At 41.4% G+C, this 27,939-nt stretch overlaps 1 protein-coding gene across 7 annotated transcripts in view; it reads right to left on the bottom strand.

Moving 5' to 3' along the window:
• Positions 1–543: 543 nt before the first annotated feature.
• The window catches only part of LOC124631093 (RNA-binding protein Musashi homolog Rbp6), a 461,305-nt gene continuing 433,909 nt past the window's right edge, over positions 544–27,939 (bottom strand). For 2 of the 7 annotated variants that reach the window (XM_047165258.1, XM_047165263.1), the window contains 7 exons: positions 21,810–21,894; positions 19,859–19,891; positions 18,890–18,970; positions 8,256–8,321; positions 7,012–7,232; positions 5,035–5,101; positions 544–4,728 (listed from right to left, as the gene is read on the bottom strand). In XM_047165258.1, the coding sequence (XP_047021214.1) occupies positions 5,060–5,101; positions 7,012–7,232; positions 8,256–8,321; positions 18,890–18,970; positions 19,859–19,891; positions 21,810–21,894 (528 nt within the window). In that variant the 3' untranslated portion in view covers positions 544–4,728; positions 5,035–5,059. Of the gene's footprint in view, positions 4,729–5,034; positions 5,102–7,011; positions 7,233–8,255; positions 8,322–14,135; positions 14,340–18,889; positions 18,971–19,858; positions 19,892–21,809; positions 21,895–27,939 lie in introns of those variants that run through there. The other 5 variants (XM_047165260.1, XM_047165265.1, XM_047165259.1 and 2 more) reach the window with 4 other exon arrangements.

Here is a 27,939-nt window from a genome sequence, read left to right on the forward strand (position 1 = left end):
ATTTATTGTTTGAATATTCATTGTTATAGGTACAGATAGAATTTTTTTATAATGATAGTTGTCATACTTACGATAAGGATACTTACGAAATAGAGCGCCTTTCTGCAGAAACTGGAGACTTTCCTTGGTGCCACCAGACAAGGTTTTCTTAGGTAAGACTTACGAGTCTTAATTAGAGTAGCTATCTCTTTGCTGAATCATGATTTCATTTGAAAAGGTTTTCTATTGTTGATACTTTGACCTATGTATGTTCATAAAATTAATCTTCTTTTTTTCAATGATACATTTGCAGTTTTTTGTTGTTGTTTTGAAATGTAAATAATTAATAATACAGTATCGTGTTTATTCTCATATTGATTGATTGTGGTATTAACAAATATGAATGTATGTATTGTACCAACACATTAATATTCAGTAAGCGCTGGCCAACATTTGCTGAATATTAAAATTTCATGATTGTTTACTAAAATATAATTAACTAAAACATAAACAGCGGGATTGGATAGGTTTAGATTATTAACGGAGAGTAAATAAAACAACTGGTTATTGTTTGAACAATGTCCATATTATATTTATTACCACATACACACGGCACGATGTGAACCTTGTCTTAAATCATTGTATTATATAAGGTATATGTACATTGCACAATGTGTATACATACATCGCCATACACGCGCGCCCCGAAAGGCTGTATGATTATATATCTCATAGTATTATGTAAGTTATATAATGTAATATTCCAATAAGAAAGTGCATTGGTGCACGAAATCGGGGCGGCGGACATACCCACCGCTTTTTACAAAACGTTTTGATATTATCATTATTTTAATAAAGAGATGCCGTAAAAACTAATTTTATTCATCATTACGATTTATATCCATATTGTATACAGATTCATGTAACATATTATACACGAAGAAATGACGAAAATAATGCGCCGACGCCGCGACGGGACAGTCGCGGATCGTTCGCCTATCGTTATCTCCTTTCCTAATCCAAATTTATTTTAATGTAAAATCTTAGGTAATTGATTTTTATTGCTATAGAAAATCAGTCAGCACGCGAAGCACGCAATCGAGAAGTAACCGCGAGAACGAAACCAAGCGGGCGGCATTGCGCTGGGGGGAGGGGCGGGGAGCCGGGGAGCGGGACGGGGGTCGGCTGCCGTCGGCCGCTCGGCTGACCGCTCGGCTGACCGTCGGCCGCTCGGCTCGGGTCGGAGTTCGTGCGGAGCCACTGCGCCTCCGGTTCTACGCGAATTAGTATACCTTTGGTCCAAGAAACTCTTAGTTGGCCATCGCCGAATATGCAAAGCTACTTGATCTATGGCCGCCGCGGCGACTCTACGAACTTTACCAGTCTGTCATTATTAGATTAAAATTAATTATTATCTTTAATATAAAGTAGATCGAGTGTAAATAAACGTAGAATGTTATACAAAATATAATAAATTATCTTTTTAATTTTATTACATACATATATATACGATAAGTCGCAATATTAGGATCACATAACGAATTTTAAAATAAATTTGAGATCTCGCTTATTATTACGTAGTCTTTATTCTGATATAGAACACGTCTAAATGGTGACTGAAGTAACTCAACTACCGCGTATACGAACAAGCGAGAGGGACTGTGCGGCGTTTGCGGTGACATCGCCGTGACCGCGAGGTGATCGTACGGTCACCGCAAACGACCGCACTCAAAAGAAGTGGCTTCCTAAGTACGGGCCATATAAACTACCAAATAATTCTATAGATAATATAATTCAAAGTATTGAGAACGTATTGAAACTAAATAATTAAGCAGCTAGAATTAAGAGAGTAACGAAACTTTAAACAAATGTAATTGAAGAAAATGAAAGCAGATAAATCATTATCGCACTTAAAATACATATGATATGACACACCGGTACAATATGGCCCGCACACAGAAGCCCTAGGTGACACTAACGAAACTCACAAACATTATAACTTAACAATAATAATGAAAAACTAACATCCGTCAGCTAATCCTGATTGCTGAATGAATCTAATATCGACCAGATGGTAACTCGGTGCGTCGCCACCCTTACACCACGCGGTTTTAAACCCTCGCTCAAAAAAGTAATTTGAAAAATTGGTGTTATATTTGAAAACTGTGTGATATTTCATTTTTTTTCATGTTAGGTGTTTTTTTTTGTTCATATTGGTTAGTTATAGGTGTTAATGCAGAGTGTTAAAATCCGCGGTCCAGTATTAGGGCGGCGCCACACTTGTCGGCTCGGTGGTCAGCGCTTACGCGTCATCTGTCGCATACAATTACACGCCACACTTCGGCGTCTACCTAAACGTCTTTTTACACATGCGGCTAACTATGTATATACAATAATTGTCATTGTGTACGTCTCGATGCAATCGCGGCGAACCGATGGCTTCTCACGAACGCGGCGAAACGAACGTCTCTCACTATATGTTTGTTTGTATGTTTGTACTCGTACTCGCACGGGGACAAGCGGCCGTGTGCGCTTCTCCTACATTAAAAAGGTCGGTAAGAAAATATAATTATAGTGAGGATGTGAGAGTGAATGAGACGGCCGACGGCGGCGAGGTGCGCGCGCGCCGCTCCGCCGCCGGCCCGGGCCTAACAATTATAACATCTCATCGTAATAATTAATATTCTAAGAAAAAATGTCTTAAATACCTATAACACCGTAAATATAAAACAAATAATTACGTTAATTTGTTAGGTATGATATCGATATTCCGACCGTCCTAAAGACTCACACCTCTCGATTTCATTATCAATTTCCTAGCTAACGTTTTAACAACATAATCGCGGTCGCGTCTCCTGCGGTGTGTGCGGCGTGGCGCGGCCGAGGCGCGGCCGAGGCGCGGGCGTGCCGCACGTGACGTCATCTCAGCGAACGAATTCGGCACGAACGAACTAAAACGCGAAGCGAGCGCGCCGCTCGGCGACGAACGCACTCCATCTAACACTCCATTATTCAATTAACTACATACTCATAAGTAATAAATTACCTTTAAAAAGAATATTGATTTATTTCGTATCATTTTCAATATTTTTTTTTGTAACAGGAAACATTTATATTTATAACGTATTTATATAATAATAGCTTTAAAAGATTGTTTATTATTATTACCTAAAATTTAATACCTAGATTTATAATATTAATGTTTAATTGATGTAGGTAATGAGTAATAATAATAGTAAATAACGAATGAATGCAACCGAGTGCATGTATAGCGAGCGGCGAGCGCATGCGCGGTTTGGGCGATAGCAGCGTGTAGGCGCGGCGCTACGCCGTAGCGTGCGCCCGGCACTGCTACGCGCGCAGCCCGCGTAGTCCTACTGCTGCGACCTAGGCGAGTGCTCGACAGTTATGTCTCCCGTACCTAACGAATATGATTAATGAATTGACTTCATATTTTATTCTATTACCTCAAACCTGCGCCTTTGGCTGTTATTTTTTAATATCCCTGTCTTTATTTTATTGAAATGTTTTGTGTCGTGTAACTATACCGTCTGTACGAAACTTTACTGTTATTATTAATTTGATTAAAATTTTAAATACAACTAAGTACGGTGTGACTCCTCAATGCAATCGGAGCCGCGTTGTCGTCCTCAACTGTGGTCTTAAATTACGGTAAATACAATGTAAGAAACAATGAAATATTATTACGTAATGCACAAATTGTTATTTATTATAATTACAATACCTACGTTCAAAGGTACAAGATAGAAACGAATTATCTTAACGCGATGAGAGATATTCTGAAATGTACCGACTTAGCTTTCCAAACGTCCTTATGAATCGTAAATATGATCATATTATCCTTAGGATAAAATTTTATATCATAATACATAATATTAGAAAGTATGTATACGCGTAACTAACGTAGTCTTACACGGAAGTAATCGAGAAACTTGATCGCTACTGAAACAGAACAGCCGTTCAAAGAGGTGATTTTATACAATTCGAATTAGGCGAAAATAATTACATTCATAGGTAAAATATGCGTAATATAATTATAGTAGTATAATAATTATGTTAATATTTGACATTAATATTAAAAATAGATAGAATAAAATATGTGTAGGTGGACGAGCGGGGAGGCGCGCGGGTGTCGCGTCGGCGCCGGCGCAGAGCGCGCCACCCTACCATACGCGTACAATGCACAGAGATACACCTTCCTACTGAGTCCCGCGCGTCGCGGACCATTTACACCTTACGCTGTAATTCAACTATGAATAATAAAATATTTAAGATATACCTCCCTGCAATTAAATCGTCTAGATGCACTTTATATAATTATGAAATGTATTTTTTTTTTGTAGTTTAAATCGTTTATTACTCTGACAACACATCTACGGTACAGTCGAAAGCGAGAAAAATTTGAAAAAATACCTGTTCAATCGATAGACTATCTCTCGTTCATACGACAAAAAGTAGATTATCGTTATTTACAATAGACGAGGTCACAAGACCGGGTCGGTGGGGGGAGAGTGTGGTGAGTGTGGGGGGGATGAGGAGGAGGAGGAGATGTGAGGATGAGGAGAGATTGGGATCTGAGGGAAGGTGAGACGGCGCGGCAGACGGCTGGTGATGTTGTCCGTCGGTGGCGCGGGGCGGGAGGTGCGCGGGGGGCAGCGGGCGGCGGGCCGGCGCGGCGCACGCGGCGCCTCCAGTCGGCGCGCTAGGCGCCGCCACACCGCTCGCCACCTGCCGGCCATCACTCATGTTAGACAAAATTGTTATAGGTCTTAAAAATTACCTAATAATGGCGATGCAAAATAAGTTTTCAATGAAAATAAACTTTTTCAGTTTTCATTCATAAATAAATACTCATAAACCAATTAAACATTTAGCCATAAGTCTTATGAGACCATTTAAAAAAACATTTTGTGTAATTGCTGTACAAGTGTTCATTCTCGCGGCGCTATGAACACACGCGGACGTTTTTATTCAGCATAACGACATTTTAATAGAGTGGAACGCAAAAGCACATTAAAACACTGTAATACTCACGTAAAATATTTGTGCTATAACACTTTCAATGATAACCGTTGGTAAACGCCGCAGGAATCAGGGGTCCCTGAAATGAGAAAAATAAACACGAGTCAGTATTAGATAGCTGAAATGCTCCGCCTAAAATTATTGGCATGTAGGCGAGGTTATAATTGAATGGAAGTATAAACCGTTCAGGCGAACATTAACCTCTCCGGGGGCAGATTTAAAGGCAGTAAGTTCGGTGTTTGCAGTCGATAGAGTGGTAGCCGGCTCGGTGGCCAACAAAATAAAAACACTGAGTGGATGAGTTAGAGCAGCGCGCGCGACCGCTCGGCAACGGTAATTACACCGCTTGTTCTCCTTGATTTACGGTTATTGCCCGTGGGGGCATTCCCGTTACCTAATAAGACCGTTTTACACCCGGGAACCACATGCGCCGCCGGTCCGGCCCGCCCGACGGCTGGACCGTTCATTCTCTCATTAGCGACGTATTTGTTTTGCCCTGGCGATTACGGACGATTGAGTTAATATCCCGTTTGATATATGACGCGCCTGAAACGGAAGGGTAGCTCAGCGCCGCGAGCGAATGACTCAAATTAAGCCTCGAGTAACAATTAGTTAGCTCGCTCGTGTCCAATACCTGTTCTACATTTAATTACACGACGGCCCTTGTAGATTGACTGTTCCCGATTATTTGATCAGCGGCGGACGGCCATTACAAATTAGTTGGGTACTCTTCTAAAACTCGAGTGGATTTTAAAACTGAAAGTTCGTTTAAAAGTTCACATGACCGTGTAATAAGTTGGCAAAGACCAGCGTTGTGATAGTGTAAAAATTAAAGCAGCTTTCGAGTGCAGTGTGAAAAATGTCTCAAGATAGCACGACGTGAGGAGTTAAGATCTCGGCGGTGGTGCGCGGTGGCTGGCGGGCGTCGACAAGCAATGAAGACTGATGGCGTCTCAGGAAACCAGTTATGGAGCGCGGTCGCAGTTTTAAAAAGCCATTACCCGCGGCAGTGCACCGCGTAGATTGCGCCGCCCCCGCCCCCCGCCGCGCTCATATTTCGGAACACTTTATAATCGCATCTCTCACGCTTCACTCGCTCGCTAACTTATGGTGATTACGCTTTAAGAGCGACAAGGAAGATCGGTTCCATAATGAGATTGGACCGTCTCGCTAAAATTTTAGAGTGTCGTCGGCTGCTAATTGCGTCTGAGTCTGGAGGCTCGGCCCCGCGCCGTGCCGCGCCGCGCCGACACCGCCGCGCACTTAGTGCCTTATTCCGCGATGACTAACTGCTAATGAAATTCTTACACCGGCTAGACACTCAAATTTACTACAGCTCCCGAGAAATAAGATTGTGTAAACACACAGTTATTTTTCTTTCCTGTTATCATGAATAATGCAAAAATGAATTTTAACATCACAGAACGCGAATCAAACGTCCTGGAGAAAAACAAAACAGAACAAACATTAATTTGAATGCTGTGACAGTTGAAAGTTCTCGAACAAGGACAATTTTGGGAATTGCCTTCATTTGGGCGTTACTGAAGGCATTTTGAATATGATGTAATAAATGAAAAAAGTTAGAATCAAAAGTTATTAACTTTATCCCATTCATCATGAAGTAAAATAAGTATGAAAAACTTTTCTTATATTCTTTCTATAAAGTCCTTTCTACATCTAGGATTGATATAATTTCATTTCGGATTCTCGGTTGTAACTTCGCATAATTTTGCTTTAAGTTATAAAAACGATACAGCAACAAAGCTAGTAGTCCCCGTCACGAACATACAATTTCAGTTGGCGTGAGTTCCGCAACAGGTGCCTTAGGATTATATCAAGACGAGGTACGCTGCATCTTGCGTGTTAATAATACTGCGATCACCAAATTATTTGACAGGCTTGACGTCATAGGCTAAAAAGCTGTTTGAATCTATATTGTGATACCTATATCAGGTGTAGGTAAAATAGCAAATATGTATAGGGACTTACTGGGGTGTAATTAAGAGGCGCACGGCTGACGGCGATCGCCGGGAATCCAGAGGGTTGCGGGCTTGCGGCTTGCACGTAGCCGACGCTGTCAGCAGCCGAGCCATACACGTCGAGCGCTGGTCCCGGCGAGCTGGCCGCTGGGAATCCCGCCCGTCCGCCAGCGGCGTGCGGCGACGCCGGCGGCCCGAACCCGGCCGCTGCTGCTTGGTAATTGTTCATCACTGGGGACATGACATAACCTACACTTAGAGTGTGTTGCGCTGCCTTCATCAGCCTATCTGTCTGCATGGCGGGACTGTAACATGTCGAAGGCTTCACCTGTCCTCAGGCTTGGGACAGCCTTTTAATATAGGCATCTCTCTTTTAGGGATCACATCCCAGTCATTATTGCAGCTAATCTCAAACAAGCAATAAACAATCATAATATTTCCATTGTGTTGTATGAATTTTCATCTAAAATCCTTTATAAAACTAGCATTGTTCGACTTTGATTCAGTGAGAATTCCCACCGAATATGCGATTTTAAGACTAAAAATCGTTTAAGTCAGGCTTGGTCTCGTTGGGCAAAGCTCACTGGCTCGGTGACGGAAGCGAGATAGACAGTGCCACGTGTTTATTCAGCCAGCGAAAATGCGAAACATTGTGCCATTTGTACTGGCCTTTTTCGTATCACTGGGCGACGCTTTTCCTTTTCCAAGGTGTAATTTTAACTCTTTTATACCAGAGCTTTAGGTGGAACAGCCTTTTATCGTTTTTTCTAGTAGATAAATTATGCATAAATTAGTAAATATTCATTATTGTTAAAGTATAAAACTGTTCAAGCCCAAGCTGAAAACCATTACCACATGAAAGATAGCACCGATTCCCGCTGACACACTATGAATACAAGAATAAGAAGGTACACATAAAGCAGTAGTTAAGCGCTTATTTTCGTAAATAATGTTATGATGACTTGTCACCGGTGAGTGATGAACGATGTTGGTGTCAAATATACAGTCAGTGTGAGATATATACAGTTGTGTGCCTCGATGGTGTACGAGCTCAGTGGAATGGTACAATTGTGTCCTGTCAGGAGTGATGTGAATGGGGCGGGGGCTTACCATGAACGCAATTATTGTGGAAATTGTTCCGTCTCTAAAATGAAGAGACTTATAGGCAATATAATGATGGATGTGAATGGTAGAGCCCCAGTGAGTATACACCCTGTGTGTAGTGATGTGTTGATGGCATGTCGGCGTCCTCACCTGAGAGCGCCTGCGCCAACAGCGGTGTGTTGTTGTTCGGTGTCAGTTGGCCGTTGGTCAGGTCAACTGCAAACATACACACGGTTCGCATCCGCTCCACGTACACGAGTGATGCACACACTCATTAGTGATAGCACACACACATTCATGACTGAACCATCGAAATTTTTGAATTTCAAAAACTCCGTCCGCCCTCGCGGCTTCACCTCATCTTTCCTCAATTTAGCATATTGAACGGTAAAGTGACTATCGATGTAATCCCAACTCAATATTAAAGTTTTCTAGCGCGGATAAAGTTGAAGCGCGTAAATGCATGAATAATTTAACCGTTGGAGACAGATGCGGAGCTGACGAATGAGGACACAGAAGACTCCCCGGGCTCAGATTATGTCGGAACAAAAAAATATCACGTATGTCACGTGCATTCAAATGAAAAAGAGAGCTCGAAGTTTCGCGGGCATAAATCACAGAGGGCGAAAAAACTTTTACAAAATATCCAGTAAATTATCCGACGTGAGTTCTCGGTGGCACGCGGCGGTCTGCTTATTGAATAGGGAAGGGCATTAGCATACGGCGCACGTCGCAGCGTCTTGCGACTCGCGACGCGCACCGCCCGGCCGCCGGCCGCACGCAGCGCTCACGCCTCTGTTTAACCGACCTAAACCGGAGAATAAATAACGACGCCAACCGTAACTGAGTTACACAAACTTCTGCCTCGAATCACACATCTACATACGTACCTACATGTACTCATTACTTAAACATCTCTACAAACTTCTATAGAATTTAATTTTACAAAATCTGACGAGACTTAAGCTGTAGATTCATTATAAACGTAACCCGACAACTCAACAATAACTAGATTAATATTCGTCCCGCATTTTTTGCTTGCTCATAGTGTCACCATTTACCCCTATTGGCTTGTACGACAAATTTTATTTTTGTCAGATGCGCGAGTTATGATTTAGTGTGAAAAATGGAGGTCCGCGGTCGCACCAGGTGATTACCGGCCTGCGAGTGACTTTGCGAAAAAAGTACAATATAAGTAATGGAGGATGAATGATAGATGGCGCGCGGGTGCCCACTCCCGCGCTCGCGAGCGCGCCTGCGCCCGCTCGTGCCGCCCTACTAAAATGCTGACACATTTTAATAACATTACTTTGCGATGTGAGAGGCTATTTATTTGAGGGCCCAGTGTAATAAATAAGAATTCGAGTGTTGGCGCAGACACGTCTCGGGATCATTAATATGTCGATCGGTCTTAGTTCATTCTTTTCCCATTACGGCGAAGCGCTCGACGATCGACTCCTTATACTCATTAATTTAAAGGAGTGTGATACCTAATAGGTCTTCTTCAAGAAATAAAGAAACTGTAGGCAGAAATAAGACTACTTTATCTAACAGGTTGAAACGAATGTAATTAGTAACTAATTTATCTCCAAAGAAGAATTGTCATGATTAAACCTGTAAAAGCGCGTCAGGTTTTATTGTTATTAAACATTGTTTATCGCTTCAATCATAGTTCACGGGTCGGTTCCCAGCAAACAAAGTCACAAACAGGCCCAACTAAGTTGGGTGCGAAGCGTGTTCCTGACCTCAAATAATTTACGACTTAAACAATCCAGTTTACATGCGAGCGAGACGAGTTATCTACAGTGGTCATATCTGTGTCGGACGTAGCTCCCAACTAATGTATGGTTTGTACATCCATGTTAACGCATGCTCACTGTGTCATTTGTGCGTGTAATAGTTAAACTTCCTCAACGCTTTCAACTTAGCTCACGGGGTACAAATAAGTAGAAACGAAGACGAGAACAACAAAGTTCAAAGTTCAAAAAGTTGATGCACGTGTAATTACGGAGTTTTCTTCGGTGATAAACTTCGGACTATCAGGTTTGGTACGCCAAATCGCAGGAATGCCCTTACTCGCTTAATTGTAGATTGCTTTTTCTAGTTATTATCTTCCTGGGAAAGTGCTCATCTAAATTAAGTTTTACTTAGGCGTAGTGTGTCTCACCTTGCGAGCGTGGGGCGCGGGGGGCACACATTCATCTATAAATTCAGAGGCCGTCTGGTGAGAGCTATTCGAACTTTCATAATTGCGAAGTTCGGGCAAACTTAATAATTCTTCTTCAGAAGTAGGATGACGGCCGAACGAAATATTCACGGAGCGTACAACCGACGTAACACCCACCCTCGGAGCCACTATATTACGCGGGACTTTTTATGTGTTACAATGTCCTCGACTTCGAAAATCAGCTCCGAATTTTAAGGTAGGTATTTTAGAGTAAGTATTTTATTAGCTTTACTCATGGAAGTAATAAAAAAGAAACGGAAAAGTTACAATCAATATTCTTTTGTGTTGATATTTAGCTTTCCGTTTTTCGTTTTGTTCTGTAATGGGTGTAGTATGTACGTAGGTATAGGTTATGTACGTAGGTAGGTACTCAGATTTCAGTACAAAATATGTTTGATGTTTTCTGAAGGTAAAACCATTTATCGTTCGGTGGCTTTTATAAAATTGGTAAAAGTGTAGGCCTTGTTACTTTATATAAATACGTCAGCTGAAAATAGCTGAAAGTATGTAAAAATACGGCGGTAACTAAAACTGGAAGTTATCATCCGTCACCTACAGGATCGCAATACTTCATTTCCCACTTGGCGCGATTGAAATGTTTTATTTGAACGTTTACCGGGGTTCTCGCACACGTCTCGCCCAAAACGTATATTTAATAGGTGCCATCAATAACTCACAGTGAAGATGATACGCTTTTGCGGGTTTTCGATCGTTTAGCCGCTGGGACTTATCTCAATTGCAAATTAATCGAATTTCTATGCTGGGTGTTGTCGGGTGCACGCACGCGCCGCGCACACATTTGTAATTCAAAGAAGGAACCGCGTGTCCTTTCTCTAAATCTCAGGAGTCTTCGAGTGTGGCTCGCGTGGAGGCTCGCTGCCTCAGCCAATAACGTGCTCACTCAGTCACGCTAACCGTTACACGCGCTTCCGTGGTTCAGCCATAGAATGGGATTAGTCGGATAACACGTAAAGCGACAATAAACAAGCGAAAAGAAACTCGAGATAAAAATCTTCATAAAACACACAGATTATGAAATAGAAAATTATTCAAATGATCTCTTTCTACGAATTACTAAAACTTTTCAATTAAAAGTACTACCCATGTAGTCAAATTATAATATACCTACATGCGGATTAGTTCCGCTTACAACTACAAAATCATCTACTACTTAAATAATTACAATGTTTTTTTGTCTATACTATGATCAAAAATATTTTCTTTCTATTCTAACTGCGCTTTTATCATATGGATTTTAACACTTCAATTTGAAACTAGGTACATTAAACAAACTCGCTGCCTAAGGCAAATAATGACAAAATTACAATAATACTATTCTAGAATAAAGTCTTAAAACTAAACAACAATAAATACATCTATGGAAAGTTTGCACCACCAATCACATAATTTTGTTTTACCACCAATTACTATTCTAGTCGCTTACATTGCTACGTTTTGTACAAAGAAAAAGCAATTTAATTTTCCAGCTTTAAATATATTTTTTCACAGAAACCTTGTAAGTTACTAATTCGAAGCTCTTCTAATATACAATAAGTAATAAAAATCGCCCGCAATAATTTCAAGTAGCTAGTCTAGACTATCGGGAATTCGACTAGTTTTAATTTTATTACACGCTGAGAAGGTTCTACGAAGTCAGCCTACGCGGTATTGCTTCTCTTTAGTCTAATTCTTATTTCTAATCTAGAGTCTATTTGACAATTCGACTACTGATGTTCTAATTTACTTCTTAACTCCGCAACACTATGAAATGTCTACCACACTTCAGTCTTTACTTGTATTCAAATCTTCCAAAGTTAACACACATGATTACACTATTCTAATGTTCAACGATAGTGACCAAACTGTAATGTTCAAAATCAAAATTACTCGCCCTAGATATGTAGAGGACGTCACACTCCTTTGGCGAACTGCTGTTCTCTTGGTAATCACAAACTGTTTGTTCGCACACAAGGTGCGTGGATAGGTAAGGTAGGTTCTAGGTAGGTATTTACACAATTTGTGTGTATGTAAATCCCTTATCCCCGTCCGGAGCAGTTTAGAGAGTGTATGTGTCGGTGAATGCGACAGGAGTGTGCGGCTATTAAAGCGCTCGGCAGCTAACGCACCGTCCTCCATGCGGGGAGAAAGGACTTACTGTGCGTACACTGGACACATTGCGCAGGATTTGTGCGCTCAATACGACACTAACTAGAAGAGATTAGTATGCTAATAGTTCCCATTATGCACTCACGGACACACTCCAATTCGGTGGAATTCTACAATAAAAATTTATGGACGATGGAGCTCGCTAGACTAGCGCATTTATAGTCAAAATCTATTGGCATCCATAAAACAAAATCTATCTAAAGTAAATAAAATAAAGAAATAAAAATTTCTGACCCATCCAAACACAGCACTCGTAATGCTAATTCAGCGTGGGACCGCTGAGCGCTATGGAGTACACTATCAACTAGTATTTACATGAGAATCTAAACAAGTGCTGTAGAGGTTGATGCGCAACGAGGTCGCACTCAACTCCGACCTAAGCAACAAGCACTAAACGTAACAGTTACTAACACAATTAACGGTCAAATATCTTAAATTACAAATGGAGTTGGCACAGTCCGCGACGCGCAGCCACTCGCCGCCTCGCCAGCTAATTATTTGGATTCAAACCGACGGCCGTGTGACCCTTCAAGGAATTTCGTTTCAAGGCGTTAATTTGTCGTAACGTCGCTTCCTTATTTTTGTTTTGGACTTTGTGTCGGACGAGCTGTTAATTTAACTCGATACCGTTTCAGACAGAGCAACGGAATGATACGGAGCGCGATTTGTTCGGGTTTGAGCGTTCCCGGTTCGGGTAAGAGTGCAAGTGAGGATCGAACTATGCAAAATAGTTGTGTGGGTGTGTCTGGTTCGCGGGCTGCATTCTGAGGGCGAGCGTGTTGAATGTGCGGAATGTTGGCGATGCGGCGGCGGCGCGCGGCGGCCGCGTGCGTGCCTCCTCCGCGCCATGCTCGCTTACCGGCTTGCTGGGCAGGGCCGCGCCGCCCGCACCACGCTGCATGTGCCGCATTGGATGAGTCAGAAAAACGAAATGCCAACGTTAACATACTTTAAAGACCCGACTCTGACACCCTACCGGCTCCTTGAGGCGTATAATCAAAGTTCACCGCACGCTAGCCAACTCCACGGTTACACACTATCTCTTCCAGTTTATTTTGGTCGCAATCGATATGCGATGGTAAATAACTGAGGCACTGATCGGCCTCGATTTGTAAACGATCAATTGGACAATAAACGATAAAACGTTTTGCTTATACAACGGCAATTTCCTTTATTTTAAAATATAGCGGCTTCACAATATCATAAACTTACGAATAATGATATAAGACGATATGTCAGAACAGCAATAAGAACAGTAATTACTATTATAAACTTATGATTATAAAATAGACTTAATTATTATTATAAAGAATTTGACACATGGGTTACATTTAATACAATCATGAAAGATTTGTGCATTATGAACGACACCTAACTAATTAAGTTACGTATTTAATTTTAAAATATTGGAATTACTTCCTGAGGGATACCGCAACTCAGTGAATAGAAATGTGAATGTTCAATATTCAAATAGTTTACATCTGAGTATATTGTATCGTGCTATATGGGCGAACCTAGTCGGGCGATGGTGACACGCATCTGCGAAATCGGGCCTTACTTTACAAAAACGTTAGTTTTTGCGACATTGCATTCCTTGATTCGAGAGGGGAACGTGGGGCGTTAATACCAAAGAGCTATTCGCTTGACAAAAGATTTATTTATGTTGGTAAGAATTTCCGGGAGCCGTTTAGCGGGTGTTCCGTGTTAGAGAGGTGTAAGGCGAGGCGCGGCGGGCGCTCGGCGGCGCGCGCGCCTCTACGAGGTCTGGCCGAGCACGCCCGCGTTTACGAACTCCGCACCGACCAACAGACGGCTTTCCGGCGGTATTACTCCCACTACACCTGCGGCAACAAAATAAAAAAAGCTACAAAGCCGGCTACGGAGCTACGAGGGTTCCGCCAACAGAACCGCGCTTAAATAAACAAACACTCCACATGAAAGGAAAAAACGTTACGCGGAACCCTGATAAGAACTCATAGTCTAATTCAAAATTAAAATGAAGGGGAAAAACAAAAGATATAAAAAATATCATTACAGCGAGGAGTAAAAGAGGAAGAACATCGCCCTGAGCTCCACTCATCGAATCTTTATGGGGAAACTTGGAATTGATAGTTTCCTGTTTACTGTTTTCGGGCTATTTAAAATTGTTTGCACGCACGAAATGATGGACTGGCTTTATTAATGTTGGAGTTGGAGGGCTGTCTGCACGCACGGGCGCCACCGCTACGCCAGCGCAACGCTACAGCCACGCCACGCTGCGCCCGGCGCGGTGCAGGCCGCCGCGGTACGTGTGCCTACCTAGTTACCCACGTATTGATTCGATCATCAAAACTGTATCAAGAACACGGTGTTATTCACTGAATAATACATTCTGTATTAGTATATTTAAACACGCAATGGATCACGTAAAGGGGAGTCAATTTTAATGACCGAGCACTAATAACGATTAGAGTAGCCGTACCTGAGCGTACGGTCATTTGCTCAATGAAGATATACAAATGGAACGGTTCGTTCCAGTAATTGGGTGTAATGGTAACTAAAGTGGCGGTCACACGTTAAGGGTACACTTACACGACGCGATATACATTATATTTCAAGCTTACTTTAAGTATGACTAGTTTAGAGGATGGCGATAAGGACGGTCGCACACGTAGCGATTTAATGATCGAATGTTAACTTATAGTTACGTAATAATTTCGATGAAATACCTTAATTTTGACAAATAATTATTGCGAGGTGTGGTGATTTATAAAGCAATGATTTATTGCTATAGATTTCGATGATTACTTAGACCGACCTTGGGGAGAGTCCCCTGTGGTTGCACCTTTAAGCATTATTCAAATACACTGAACCGCTTTACAATAACAATAACACGAAGAAGGTAGCGTAAAATAGATGCATCCAAAAATATTATACAACAACAACAATAAATATTAGTATCAATAACATTATCATTTAAGCAGTGTAAATATTTAAAATATAATCGAGAAATAACCTTTAAATTAAAAATTAAATACATACATATATTACATTATAATTATAGCGAATATTCAATAAACTATTAAAATAACACTTTTCAAGCTCGATGTATTGTTTTATATTATCATTATAATGATTAAAATCATAGTTACGAATCTAAACTAATGCTAAACCGTGACAAGCTATGCAAACAAAAATCTAAATGTCGGTTAGTTTTCATCCTCTAAACTTAGTAATTTCCAACCCTAGATGCGCTACTTCTTATCTGTCTAATATTATTAAGTTTATCTTAGTTAATATAAAGATACTATGTGGCGACTGAACACAAAGCTAAACGCCCTACCCCCTCGTAAATACGATATCTATTATTCATTGATTGTTTTTGAGAAACAGAAATTGAATAAATACGTGATTATTCAGACGGGCGAGTATGAATAAATAACATTGTTACGTATACGATGAAGTGCGTCACTGTCGTTGTCACACGTAAAAGTTTTATTAATTATTTATACGTGTTATTACGAGCTATTGCTTCTATTGAATTTTATTGTCCGACAGTATGTGAATAGTTGAGGGACAAGGATAAATTACTTGTTATTAATTTTATTGTTATATACGGTCTGTGTGCCGACTCATTTCATATGCATGCACGGGGACGGAGCCCTCCCTGCGATCAAATTTAGTTTTGTTTACAATTTACGATAAATTGTCCGCATAATGCGATATACTAACTGTATTAAACTTTTATTGCTGCCAATGGTATGGCTAACTTCATTTATTTGCTTATTATAGCACCACAATGTTTCGCAAGAGGGTGGATGGCTTACATATTGATTGGGGTAGGTAAGTTGTGTCCAGTCTATACCTAAGTCCTATCTATAGAAATCCAAACACTACACACTACAGCATGCTACGTAGAGGATATCGATACATGATTACTGATTCTAATAAAGTTCTAAATCTATTTGCCGCTATTATTGTTACACCTAATATCTATAATAGAGAGGAAGAAGATAAAACGTCTACAGAATCTAATATTATACGTCTATCGTCGAGATTACTATAATTTAGTCCGGACTACGATTTTCAATAAATATGCAAATAAGATTATGATCTTAGTTGTTTCAGCTTGTAAAGATTAAATGCTTTGGGTATCTCGGCTATCATTCTACTTGTAATTGAATTGTAGAAGATGGCGCCATATACCTTTCCTCGAAAGTTTCTCGTCCGATGAACCCCGAGTGTCGGATGTAAATATTCCTCGAGTTATTCGGCCGTACAGTAAACTATATTATTATGTAAACTATGCCCTAGCGGCTTCATCTTTTTTTCGGGACGTGTTTAACGATGCTTTCTTCCAAAATTTGTAAACATATATGTGTTCAGAAAAGTGTTGTCGTACGCCACCGCGCAACTACAGTGCCACAAATTATTTGACATTAATTCCGTCCCATTAGAGACTAACAAAGTTGTTTATACGTTCGAAAACTGTCTTCGTCGGAGCCGTACGTGCAGTCGTTTCCAAGTTGGAGGAAACGACTAGTTCATATTAAAGGCGCGCGACGAAGTTGTGGATCGCAGCGGCGCGCCACTTTGTCATAGCATCTGCTGCATCAAAGGACCTAACCACGTTATACTTTATAATAAAATTATATTAAGGGCGAGCGATGCGATGCCTGCGCTGTTGAGATATTAACATTCAAATCGTGAAATTGAATTAACCGCGTCCTAACCGGATATCTATGGTTTGATAATTTATGTTCGACGATTTATTTATTATGAAATATTGGTGATGTAGATGACGTCACCAATAAGCCGGTGGCGGCTGAGCAATGCTAATGGGCGAAATTGTGCACATTAGTTGTGAGGGCCGCGCCGGCGCACACCGCACGCATCAGCATTGCACGTTGTCACAAATATACACTGGTTGTGGCTCAACCAAATTCACATGATAGTAAATTGGAATGTGATCAGCTTCTTATCACCTAGACTGCTACCAGTTTTATTTTGGAATATCATAGCATAAAGCTTCTTTAGAATACGCAATTTGCATTGGCTATCTAATTATATTTACAATTCAACGAATGCCCAGAGACGTCTTTATTGACAACGAGATGAAAATGTTTCGCGTGTCATACAGCGGTTGAAATATTACTTAAGTAATTAACGTGGAACGATTTGTACAGCTAGTGCTGAGGAAAAAGTTGACCGACGGAGGTGTTCGGCTGCGCTGCGATAACATCAATCGTTGTTCACCGAGTGAGGCGAGGGTCCGACCTCGCTCGCGTCCTGCTCAATTAGAATTTCCAATAGTGTTCACGTTCCTAGAGGCCGTCTGCGTCCAACCGAAAAATTCTCGCGGCGTACGCCCCGCCCGGGAAAAAAGTGGAAAGCCAAAGCTTAGTGGCGTAATTATGGCGGAGCGGAGGCAGCTCAAACACGGAGTGTGGACAAATAACGCGAAGAGTGTTTGTGCAGCTGCGGTCCGCTCACACCTCGCGCGCTCCCCGCCGCTCGGCCTACTCTAGTGTTATTCCTCCCGTTACCCACCAATCCCACAAGAACAATAAGAACCGCATAAAAATTAACATTCTAGTCTCATTCGACGGGATCGACTGGAAGCCGGTGGACTACTTTTAATTAGTGGGAATTCTTTTTCGTCCGTCCCGAGATTTACATAGAAGTCACCACAAAAAGGACGTCACTTTTTCTGTACTTTTGTTTGAATCTGTTTAAATCTCTTTTAAAAGCTTTCGTTGTTAATGAGGAGCGGGCGATGGTGCGATACTAGTAGCGGAGGGCGGGGGCGCCCGAGCACGCCCGAGCACGCCCGAGCCTCGGCGGAGGCGAGTCGCTGTTTGCACTAGTGTTTGTTTGCTCGACGCGTAGCACTTGAGAATCGTTAGGGCGAATCGTCTGTAAACATGGAGCGACGCGCTCGCAATTGGCCGGATTGTCTCGACAAAATTCTGAAGATAAACAATAAATAGCATTTCTCAAAACATGGACGTTTTGTAATTGACGGCGTGGCAGATTTATCTAGATGGTTCAGTCATTGTTAGGGGTGTTAACTTGTTAGTAAAGTTGTTAGTGAGAGTTCACACGAACTTTTGCCTCGGCGAGTTAGTTGAAATGGGAAGTTAGGACATAGTCACCACAGCAGATTACGAAAATTAGCGTATGCGTAGTTAAGTTTGTAAATGAGCAGCATGTCAGTAGTAAGCGGGTCGGTGTCGACTGCGAGATAGACGTTAGCGGTTAGTGGAATGCATTGTCGCGGCGCGAGTTCACAGATGCATGGCGTGTACATTGTAAACCCCGCTGAGCTCGAGCGGGTGGTATGGCAGGAGAGTCGCCAGGTGGTGGTAGTGATTGCCGGACAGTTGGTGGTGCAAGCTCGCCAGGGGATTACCTGCAGGGTATGGCAGCCCGAAGCTAGGATAGCCCGAATAGCTACGTCCTGCCGCGTAGGCGGCGTACGCTGCTGGAAACCCTGCACAACAAACAAACACAAGTTATTAGTGAGTCGCGCCGCTGCCGGGACGTCGGAAGCGGACCTTAATCGCCGAATCGCATGCTTTCATTCGGCTTATGTCGCTTGAAACGTTGCTTTTTAAATACTGCGTCGCCGATAGTGATTCATGTGCCGATATAAACATTCGGTATGTAACACGTGTCCCGGTGGCCCAATTCTAAAATAGAGCCGTCACATAAAAGGTAGGCAAGTATATCGCACGCGCTCGGTACGACATTGCTTTGGACAATGTCCAGCGGATGATATTTTGTAAACATCGTTTAATGTAGCACAGTATAAGTGGACTAACGACGGCTCCATATTGCCGTAACAGATACCTAGTGTGTTTCATTAACAAACTTACTGAATTATCAACAAACAAATGCTACTCTATATCAAAACATGTCATAAAATCTAATATGAAACGCATAGTACAGCGGGAGTCAACGTGGCGTTACTATGAGTTTCGTTAACAAAATGGAGTTGGATATAAAATGTAAAATGAATGATGGCCGGACGGTCTACGGCTGCTATGATTACTATACCGGATCGTTTATCATATTATTGCCAATCAAAATAGTGTATCTGTCAGGCGGGCGATCCATCACGGCAGGACACGGCACCGGCGCACACAGCGCGACTCTAACATTGATTGAATCTACACCGCCAACCAACACTTTAACTGAATTACTGAGTTCATTCATTACTGGCATCGCCTGTTTGGCATGTACCCCGATTAGCACTTCAATAGTCCGCTTACGAGTGTCGTATACGAGCTTAGTTCTCTTCGAACAGTGAGGAATGGTCTGACAGATGCAGGGTATAGATATGAAGTGACTGTTGAAAATATAATGTGAATCAACTTACCGTCAGGAAGAGCACCCAATGACCACATGAAATCTAGAAATGTAAAAACATTTACATAAATCGATCGATTCTTAAACCTTACATTATATATGTGTTTTTAATATAGATATGTATTATATAAATTGAGAGTATTATAATGTGCCTTGAGACACTATTTTGCTTGGCGAAAAATTTTGAGCTTACGAGTACTGGCTATATGGTGAAATATTATGTCTATGTCTAATTTATATTTATAAAGAGCATTCTATATTTCTAAATGGCATACTACTTTCAAACATTTTTCTAAAGTGGCTCCAAATAATGGGGTAAGTTAGTAAACTTGATCATCGTAGTGGATGATAACCCTTCACTTGACAATGTTAATCTATTCTACACAGTGTTAGTCTATAGCTAAACATGTTAAACAAACAGACATTTTTAAATATTTTAGAAATGAATTTATTAATTCTAAATGCTACCAAAATTACCTACTTAATAAGTTAATAAGTACAATTAATACTATTAGTTTACGAGAGCTATGTATGATAATACAAATATTGGGAGTATCAAGATAGATCTTACTGTTAAACCATTAACAGTTAATCATGAAGAGTCGGAAGTATACAACTAAAATATAAACTAATAGTGAACATATGTTTAGTCGTAATTGCATTGCACAATAATATAAATAAATATGTAAAGAGTAAGGATTCAAATTAAATAAATTACCTAATTTTATCACAAGTACTATGGACACACAATAATTTAATGGAAATTTGGATTTACCTAATTAATAATTTCTTTACAAAACAATATTGTAAATAAATCAACATAAATAAATAAAATGTCTAATGATCTCCATAAAACTGATAAGAAACATCCACATAATAGGTACCTCTTTCCTTCCACTGATAACATTTTTGAAAAGCCGACATCAAGGAGTAAAGCTATTCATGGTAGAGCTAGAGATTTAATATATAGTTTATGAAAATATAGTCAAACAACACCACCACTCGTCCGCAAGTCATGACACTCTATGCTCTGGCGCTAAGTTAGTGACTTCATGGATGGATGTGTAGCAAACTGGCAAGAATCATCGAGACCTAAAGGTCCTCGTAAATATATTTCATAGTAAAAAGCTACTCAGAAATCAGAAAATACCAGGCTCAATACTATAATCTTCTAACTATATAAGTATGTATGTATTGTAAATCAAATAGAATTAAGCACCTACTACCTGGTAGAAAAATATTGCTCTCTATCAACCCTACGCAAAATTGATCCAGTTTTTCATTCTACGTTTCATCAAAATGTATGAATATTTATATAAATTATTGTATAAGAACTGATTCTATAGCTCTTCTAAATTATTTTGGTACACATTTCGAAAATCTGCTAACTAACTGATTCTCTAATGGCAATTACTAAAAATAAGACACTTTGGATATTATCAGTTTCCTTAAAGTACATTAAAGTTGTCACTTTGGCTTGGTAGGAGAAGAGAGTAGGAATGTAAGAAAGAGCTAGGAATGGACAGGAAAGCTGCTTCAGCGAACAGGAATGCAATAAAGAATCATTCGAAGGAGCTGATCATAGAAGCCCTAGCGGGTGAACGTTTAGAAAGGGTGATGAGGGTGTTGCTGAAAGAGGATCGCGGATCAGAGGGGCAGAGGCGTCGGGATCGTGGTGTGAGTGAGCGGGGAGTACAGGGTCTGGATGTCGAGTGCGTGGGCGTTGAGGAGTTCGGAGACAGAGTAGGTGAGTGGTGGTAGTGCAAGTGGCGCGAGCGCAGGGCGCGGGGGGCGGGGGGTGGGGCGGAGGGCGGCTAGCGCGCGGCGGTAGGCGGCCGCGGCGGCCCCGGGCGCGCCCGCGCCTGCGCCCGCGCCGACCAGCAGCTGCGCGGGCGCGTGGACCGGGTACGGGGCGTACCGCACGCCACCCGCGCCGGCCACGCCGCTACCTAGCAACTCACCGTACGCGCCGCGCCCTGCGGCTCTCGTCTTGGCCAAGTTTGCTGGGAGCATGACTTCTTTCGGTTGTGCTTTTTTGCATTCCACCTGTAACAAAAACAGAACTCTAGTAAATAATTTGTATTCATAAATCATGCAGGGGTCTAAATCTTGATTGAGTTACGCAATTATGTTACTTGGCCAATTTCGACTAAAACTTGAGTATGAACAATCGAAAAACAAGTCAGAATCTAACACTCAGAATAGCTCAAACAGCATTTAAATGAATATAAGTAATGGTAAAATAATCAATCAGTGATTTCCAATTTATTTCAATTCATCATATTTTTTATTCCCGCTATCATGTCTGTCGTATTTCATTCATTGTTTGTACTCTCAGCTACTGGAGTCAGCAGAATGGAGAAAATATCTTCAAGATCGGGTGACTCGCAAAATTATGGAAGAAAAGGGGCGACGAAATCGGTCGACAATCCGTTATGCTTCACGGTTCGAGTAACAAATTGAATTTTAATTTGCTTTACCAAGTCAAGGAGCTTATCATTGAATACTTATTATACAGCACGACAAATTTTACGAGGTCTGATGTAATTATTCGCTATCATTATGTCGAATCTTACAACTTGTTTGCTGACGAAACCTTAGACGAGACCTGTTGATGTCGCATTTTAAAAATATACACATTTTTCAACGATAAGTGGATTAAGCCGTAAATAATATTGGCACATTTAAGCGAGGCCATCATTAAATAAAGCATCAACGTAATCCAGCCGCTCTACTACGGACTACGAAAACCAAAGTAAATTAATGTACCTCATAATTAAACCCTACGTTTAATCGATCCATTAAGTAATTTTAACGAACAGTATGGCTCTCTTCAGTACTTGTATCTTCCACCCCCGGGCGGGGCGGGGGACTGGAGGCAAGTATAAATTACCCAATCTACGCTAACCTAAACCTCTAGCAATAGAATTTTCGCTACAGAGCGCCGACATTACAGAAAAGTATATAGGCTTAAATTAAAGCCGGCCGAATGAATGACTCGGGCGCTGTTCATTTTTCAGAGACGGTTTAAAAAATGATGAGGTAAGAACAGATCGGAACATTTAAGTCTCGCTGGAGTTACATTTTTCATAGTGGTGCATAATCGCAACGTGTCCCCGTTCGCCGCGGGGAGGGAACATAAACTCGCGTCCACATTTGTCACGCGGCCGTCACAAGCCGACAAATGAAGGCTTTGCCACGCCGTTCGCGCACTTTGTGCACTTTGCACAACTTTCTGCGTCGACATGGAACTACGTGCCTTTGCATTAACGTGGGGAAGTGAGTGAGCGAGGCTTTACTGCGCTGAGTGTCTTTCCACCAAGTTTTATGCCTAGATAAGGCTGAATAATCAACACGTAATATTAAAGTTGGGGACTGAGATTACGACAGCATATAATAAAGCACGTTCTTAGATACGACGAAAGTATAAAAAAGTTGAGATGTTGCATGCAAACATACTGCAACAGAAGTGTTGTTCTACCAAAACACAGTGGTTGTGTTAGGAATATCGGCGCTAAATCGTCCCGTAGCATGAACGGTATTCTTCGATCGTCCGCGACATAAAAATAGTGAGTGTCGCCATTTGTCAGGGGCGATAAAGCTTTACAAATGAACAGGCGCCTACGCCAGCAGCGGCCGCCAGCGCCGTGGCCACCCCCCATTTGTTCGGCAACACGCAACCAAGGGGACATGCCAGATAAATGCCAGCCTAACTTAAAACTCAGATAGGAAACATCGTTCGTTATATTGTCACATGCACCTCCGTGGAACACGGTGTATCTAATTGAATGGAGAAGTCGAGACGAAACACGAAAACACAATCTGTTCTATGTAATCAGCGGCGAAAAATGATTCCGTTTTAAATCTACCTACAATAATACGAACAGCCATGAAGAAAATTCAGCGAGGGGATCCGACGTTAATTGATGTCGCGTCGCTGGCGAGCGGAGTGGGAAACAAAAGCTCACAAACAATTCGCATCGGAGTTCGCAATCCCGATCAAGCGTTCGAGATCGCGACGCAGTTTAATGACACGAAAAATAACAAAGGTAAATTGTATTTAGCCCCCGCTAGGTAGGCGCGCCCACCCGTCGATATATCGATCCGGCTGGATCGAGTAGTATTCGACACCGACGCGAAGATCTCGGTTTAACCGAGCGGACTTAAGATGTGCTTGAGTGCGGCGCGGCTTAATGCGGCCCCGGCGAACCACCTCGCGGAAACCTGCTCCTAATACCATCGATGTATGAGGAATTTAATTGTTTCGCGAGAAAACACAACGTTTTATGCTCCACCACCTCGGCTGAACATTCGCACGTAACGTGAATTAATACGAATCTGAAAGCAGTCATTAAATTTTCGCTCGATTGATTTTGAGTGAAAACCTTTTAAGGTAAAACAGTAATGTCAATAAATTCGACGGAGAAGAATCGTGCCTACCTTTTAAGAACATTGATTTTGTATTTCATCTGAAAGCACAGTGTTTGTAGTACATACATTAATAAATTACAAAGTTTTTACAATTTATTAATAGCAATTTTTCATTATTGTTGTGAGAATAATGTGGCTATATTTAATTGAATATAAATGATTTGAATAAACGTAAGAACTCTTCAGGTTCATTTACATTTGGAGAGATAAAAGGTAAGAAGTATTAGCATTTTATTTATTTGTATCGGTATTGTGGTGTGTAATATTGCGTGTTCGGATGAGTTATTACCGGGCCTTAGAACAAAGACGCTTAGATTAAGCGACGGTGTTGTAAAACGATACATTACAAGTACAGGGTGCTCGTAATTGTAGCGCAGTGAGCGAACTCGCTCGATGCTCCGGTTTTAAAGAAAACTCAACTGCAGACATTATTCCAAATTCCAGACGCTTCCTTCCTATCTCAAGAAACTACAAAATAAAGATAGTTCTAAACTACACGCGTTTCGGAACGACTCGCATGTGTGTTGACGTTAAATGCATTTTATAAGATTCTGCGTTTGTTTCTTTGCATCTTTATTTCTTTTTACTTTGAGATACTTGTGGAGGACTACGGGCAGCCGGCCAAATAGACAACTTTATAAAAGGATAAAATATCTCAGCTCTTCCTAAACGAATATAAATTGGCGCTATGAACGAGTGGCATTTTGATTTGAATTCGGAAACGAGCTTGATAGAAGGAGGCTAGGGACTTCCTTCTGAAAATAAACTGGACAGAGAAATAACAGCCTACTCGATACAAATGTGAATTAAATAGTTTAGGAAGTCTGTGTATATTTTTATTTATTGAGTGATAGGTACTTTTTGTAAAAACGAAATTATTTTTCTTAATTCCTTAAATCTTGATCTCATAATTTGTGAATTCTCATGATATCGGATTACCATACGCCGACATTTTTATATTAGCGGCCTAACGCAGTAGATATAAAAAGTCAAGAAAGTACTAAGCAAGCAACTTTGCTGGAGTGTAACGTGGTGCGGGCGTAGCGTACGAACATACGTGAGAGATAAACGGAGACGACAGGGGAGGGATGCGGGGGCGGCGGCGGGAGAGGGGGACGTGCTCGCTAGATAAGTTTATCAGGGAAACCTCTCGCCTTCGTATTGACAGAGCGTCGCAAGCCTGGCCCTGATTGCCGCTAAGCGGAAGCCGGAGCGTGGGAACCGGAGGCAAGGTAAGAGCTCTAGAATTACATATTTACCGAGATAAAATTCTAAGAGTAAGTTCACGTGAAGCTCGCTCAATGAAACTAGAAATCACTTCTGAATAAAACCTTTATACTCCAGCTTTAAAAATAGCACAGCAAAACTTTGACATAAATACTGTGCGTTAGCTTTTAAGAGCTCGAAAATGTACATAGTACACAAATGTCTGAGATAACTAGATGCTAGATGCGAGCTCTAAAGAAAAATCCTACAAGCAACGTACGACGTTACGTAAAGGAGATGAGTCACAAATCTTGCGCTCAACAGGTCACGGATAATGAAATACTCTGCCGCACCCCGGGAGCTCTTTCCATATTTACGTAACTGTTGTTCGAAGAAATAAGATAAGCGCGAGTCGACGTTTTCCGTAGAATTTCGGCACGGTTACTTAAAGTGTTGGAGTGTTTACTGAGAGGGTGAAGAGGAGGGACGCGCCTTGATGGCCTGTAATGCGCGAAATTCAAATCAGATATAAGCGATCGAGTCGTCGCGTCGCGTCGGTGAGCGTACCTGCAATGTCGCCGAGCCCCGACCGCGCTGCACACGCTTATAACGATACCATATTCTCAAATGTTACGCTAAATTCTCAACTCAGTGCCCTTTCAAATATTCTATAAACCGTCTCGATGAAATATAAAATGGTTTCTGTTTATCAACGTTTATGGCATGACTCATAACAACTTACGACTGTAAACTAAAGAGGCTCTCTAAAAATAGCATCCGTTTAACTTCTAAAGACCTACTAACATATTCACTTTACCGTATCAAATACAAAGTAGACATTAAATGGAGCGAATGACATTTCCTTGCACAAATATCGAGTGCATACAGACTATGCAACCAAAGACATGGAAATAATACTCCGTGTGACGTTCACGTTGAATTTTAAATTACAGCCGCACATTCACCGTCATAGAAATGTTAGTTAGACATTAAATATTAAGGGGTGGCATACACGGGCGGCGCGGCGTGCAACATTCATTGCGCCGCGGAAGCCTGTCAAACGCCCACGGCTATTTCTGGGAAATCGATTGCAGTCGATGCCACCGACGAGTTTGTTACGCGAAACCACCAAGACGTTTTACATCAAACGTTTTATTGCCACAAATATTCAAACACCAAAAATGTTTATCCATTTAAAACTAGATAAGGAGTTTTAAATGAACAAAACTATCTATCGCTAAACCACTCGATTTTATAATCAACAGCGCAAAATTAAAAAGTAAAACTATGTAAACTTTGAAACAGTTCCGCTAGACGCTAGTTGCAGCGGAGAACGACAAACAACTTGGATAACTTCTAACATAATCCAATTTAATAGTTGAACAAACAAAATACCAATTAAATTGAAAGCAAAACGAGCAAAGTGTATATTGGCAGATACTCAGCGGTATTAGCGGCGTTTGCAATTGTAAGCAAACACACGATTACCGACCACTCGCTGCTTAACTAATTCGTATCACGCTTAAGAGCCACTTGAACATGAGGGGAAAGAATATAACGATTGTGAGCGGCCGGCGACCGCAGTTTGCCCAATTGAAACGTATAATGAAATTTGTATATTAGCTCAGAAACGGCCAAAGGAAAAACATGTAAAAGTGTTTCCATGTACGAATTGAAACACCCCGGAAAATTCCTCCACGAAATTCAAACAAAATTGCAAACGATGTATTGGCTGAGCGAGAGCGACGTTACAGGCGTATGAGTGCAGTTTGCATTAAAGTAATTGTTGAGTGTCGGCCGTTTGTGGTCGCGCTGTGTTCACGCAGCTTCAATTTGCGAAATTAGACGCTTATATACGGCGAAGTGGCCATTTTTATTCATCAAATAGCATTGCTTTCTTAATTAAAAAACTACATGTCTTTTATACGTACATGCTGAATATGGATGGAAAACTTTTTGATTTTTCCCCTCCAATTTGAATCTCGTTAAAGTAACGATGTACGAGTATTCCGCTTAGATAGAGATAGTAATAACAAATGAACGTAAATCAGAAACTTGCTCATCACAGCAAGGAAATATAAACCAAAACGTGGAAGACAAATTCAGGTGATATTCAGAATTAATAACAGCCCGCGAGAAAGTTTATGACGCACGTACATGTATAAGCTGTAGCAATTAGTTGTAATTAAGTAGGTTGGAGGTCGGGGCGCCGCTTGCCTTGTCACACTACCGACTAGATTAAGGTCTCCGGCACGCGGTCCCGCCGCTCGTAACTTGTTTTGCATGAATCTGTACGCGACTTTCATATGACTCTCAGGAGGAGACTCAGTTCAGCACCTCTAATGTAAATTAAATTGTGTGCAAGAAATAAAGCAGGGCTTCTCGGCCGCTATTTATCGCCGCTCGCGTCTCCTAACTCCCCCGTAATGGGAATGTGGAGACGTCGCGCCGAGC

The sequence above is a fragment of the Helicoverpa zea genome, chromosome 6, assembly GCF_022581195.2.
Source record: "Helicoverpa zea isolate HzStark_Cry1AcR chromosome 6, ilHelZeax1.1, whole genome shotgun sequence".
NCBI classification, from domain to species: domain Eukaryota; kingdom Metazoa; phylum Arthropoda; class Insecta; order Lepidoptera; family Noctuidae; genus Helicoverpa; species Helicoverpa zea.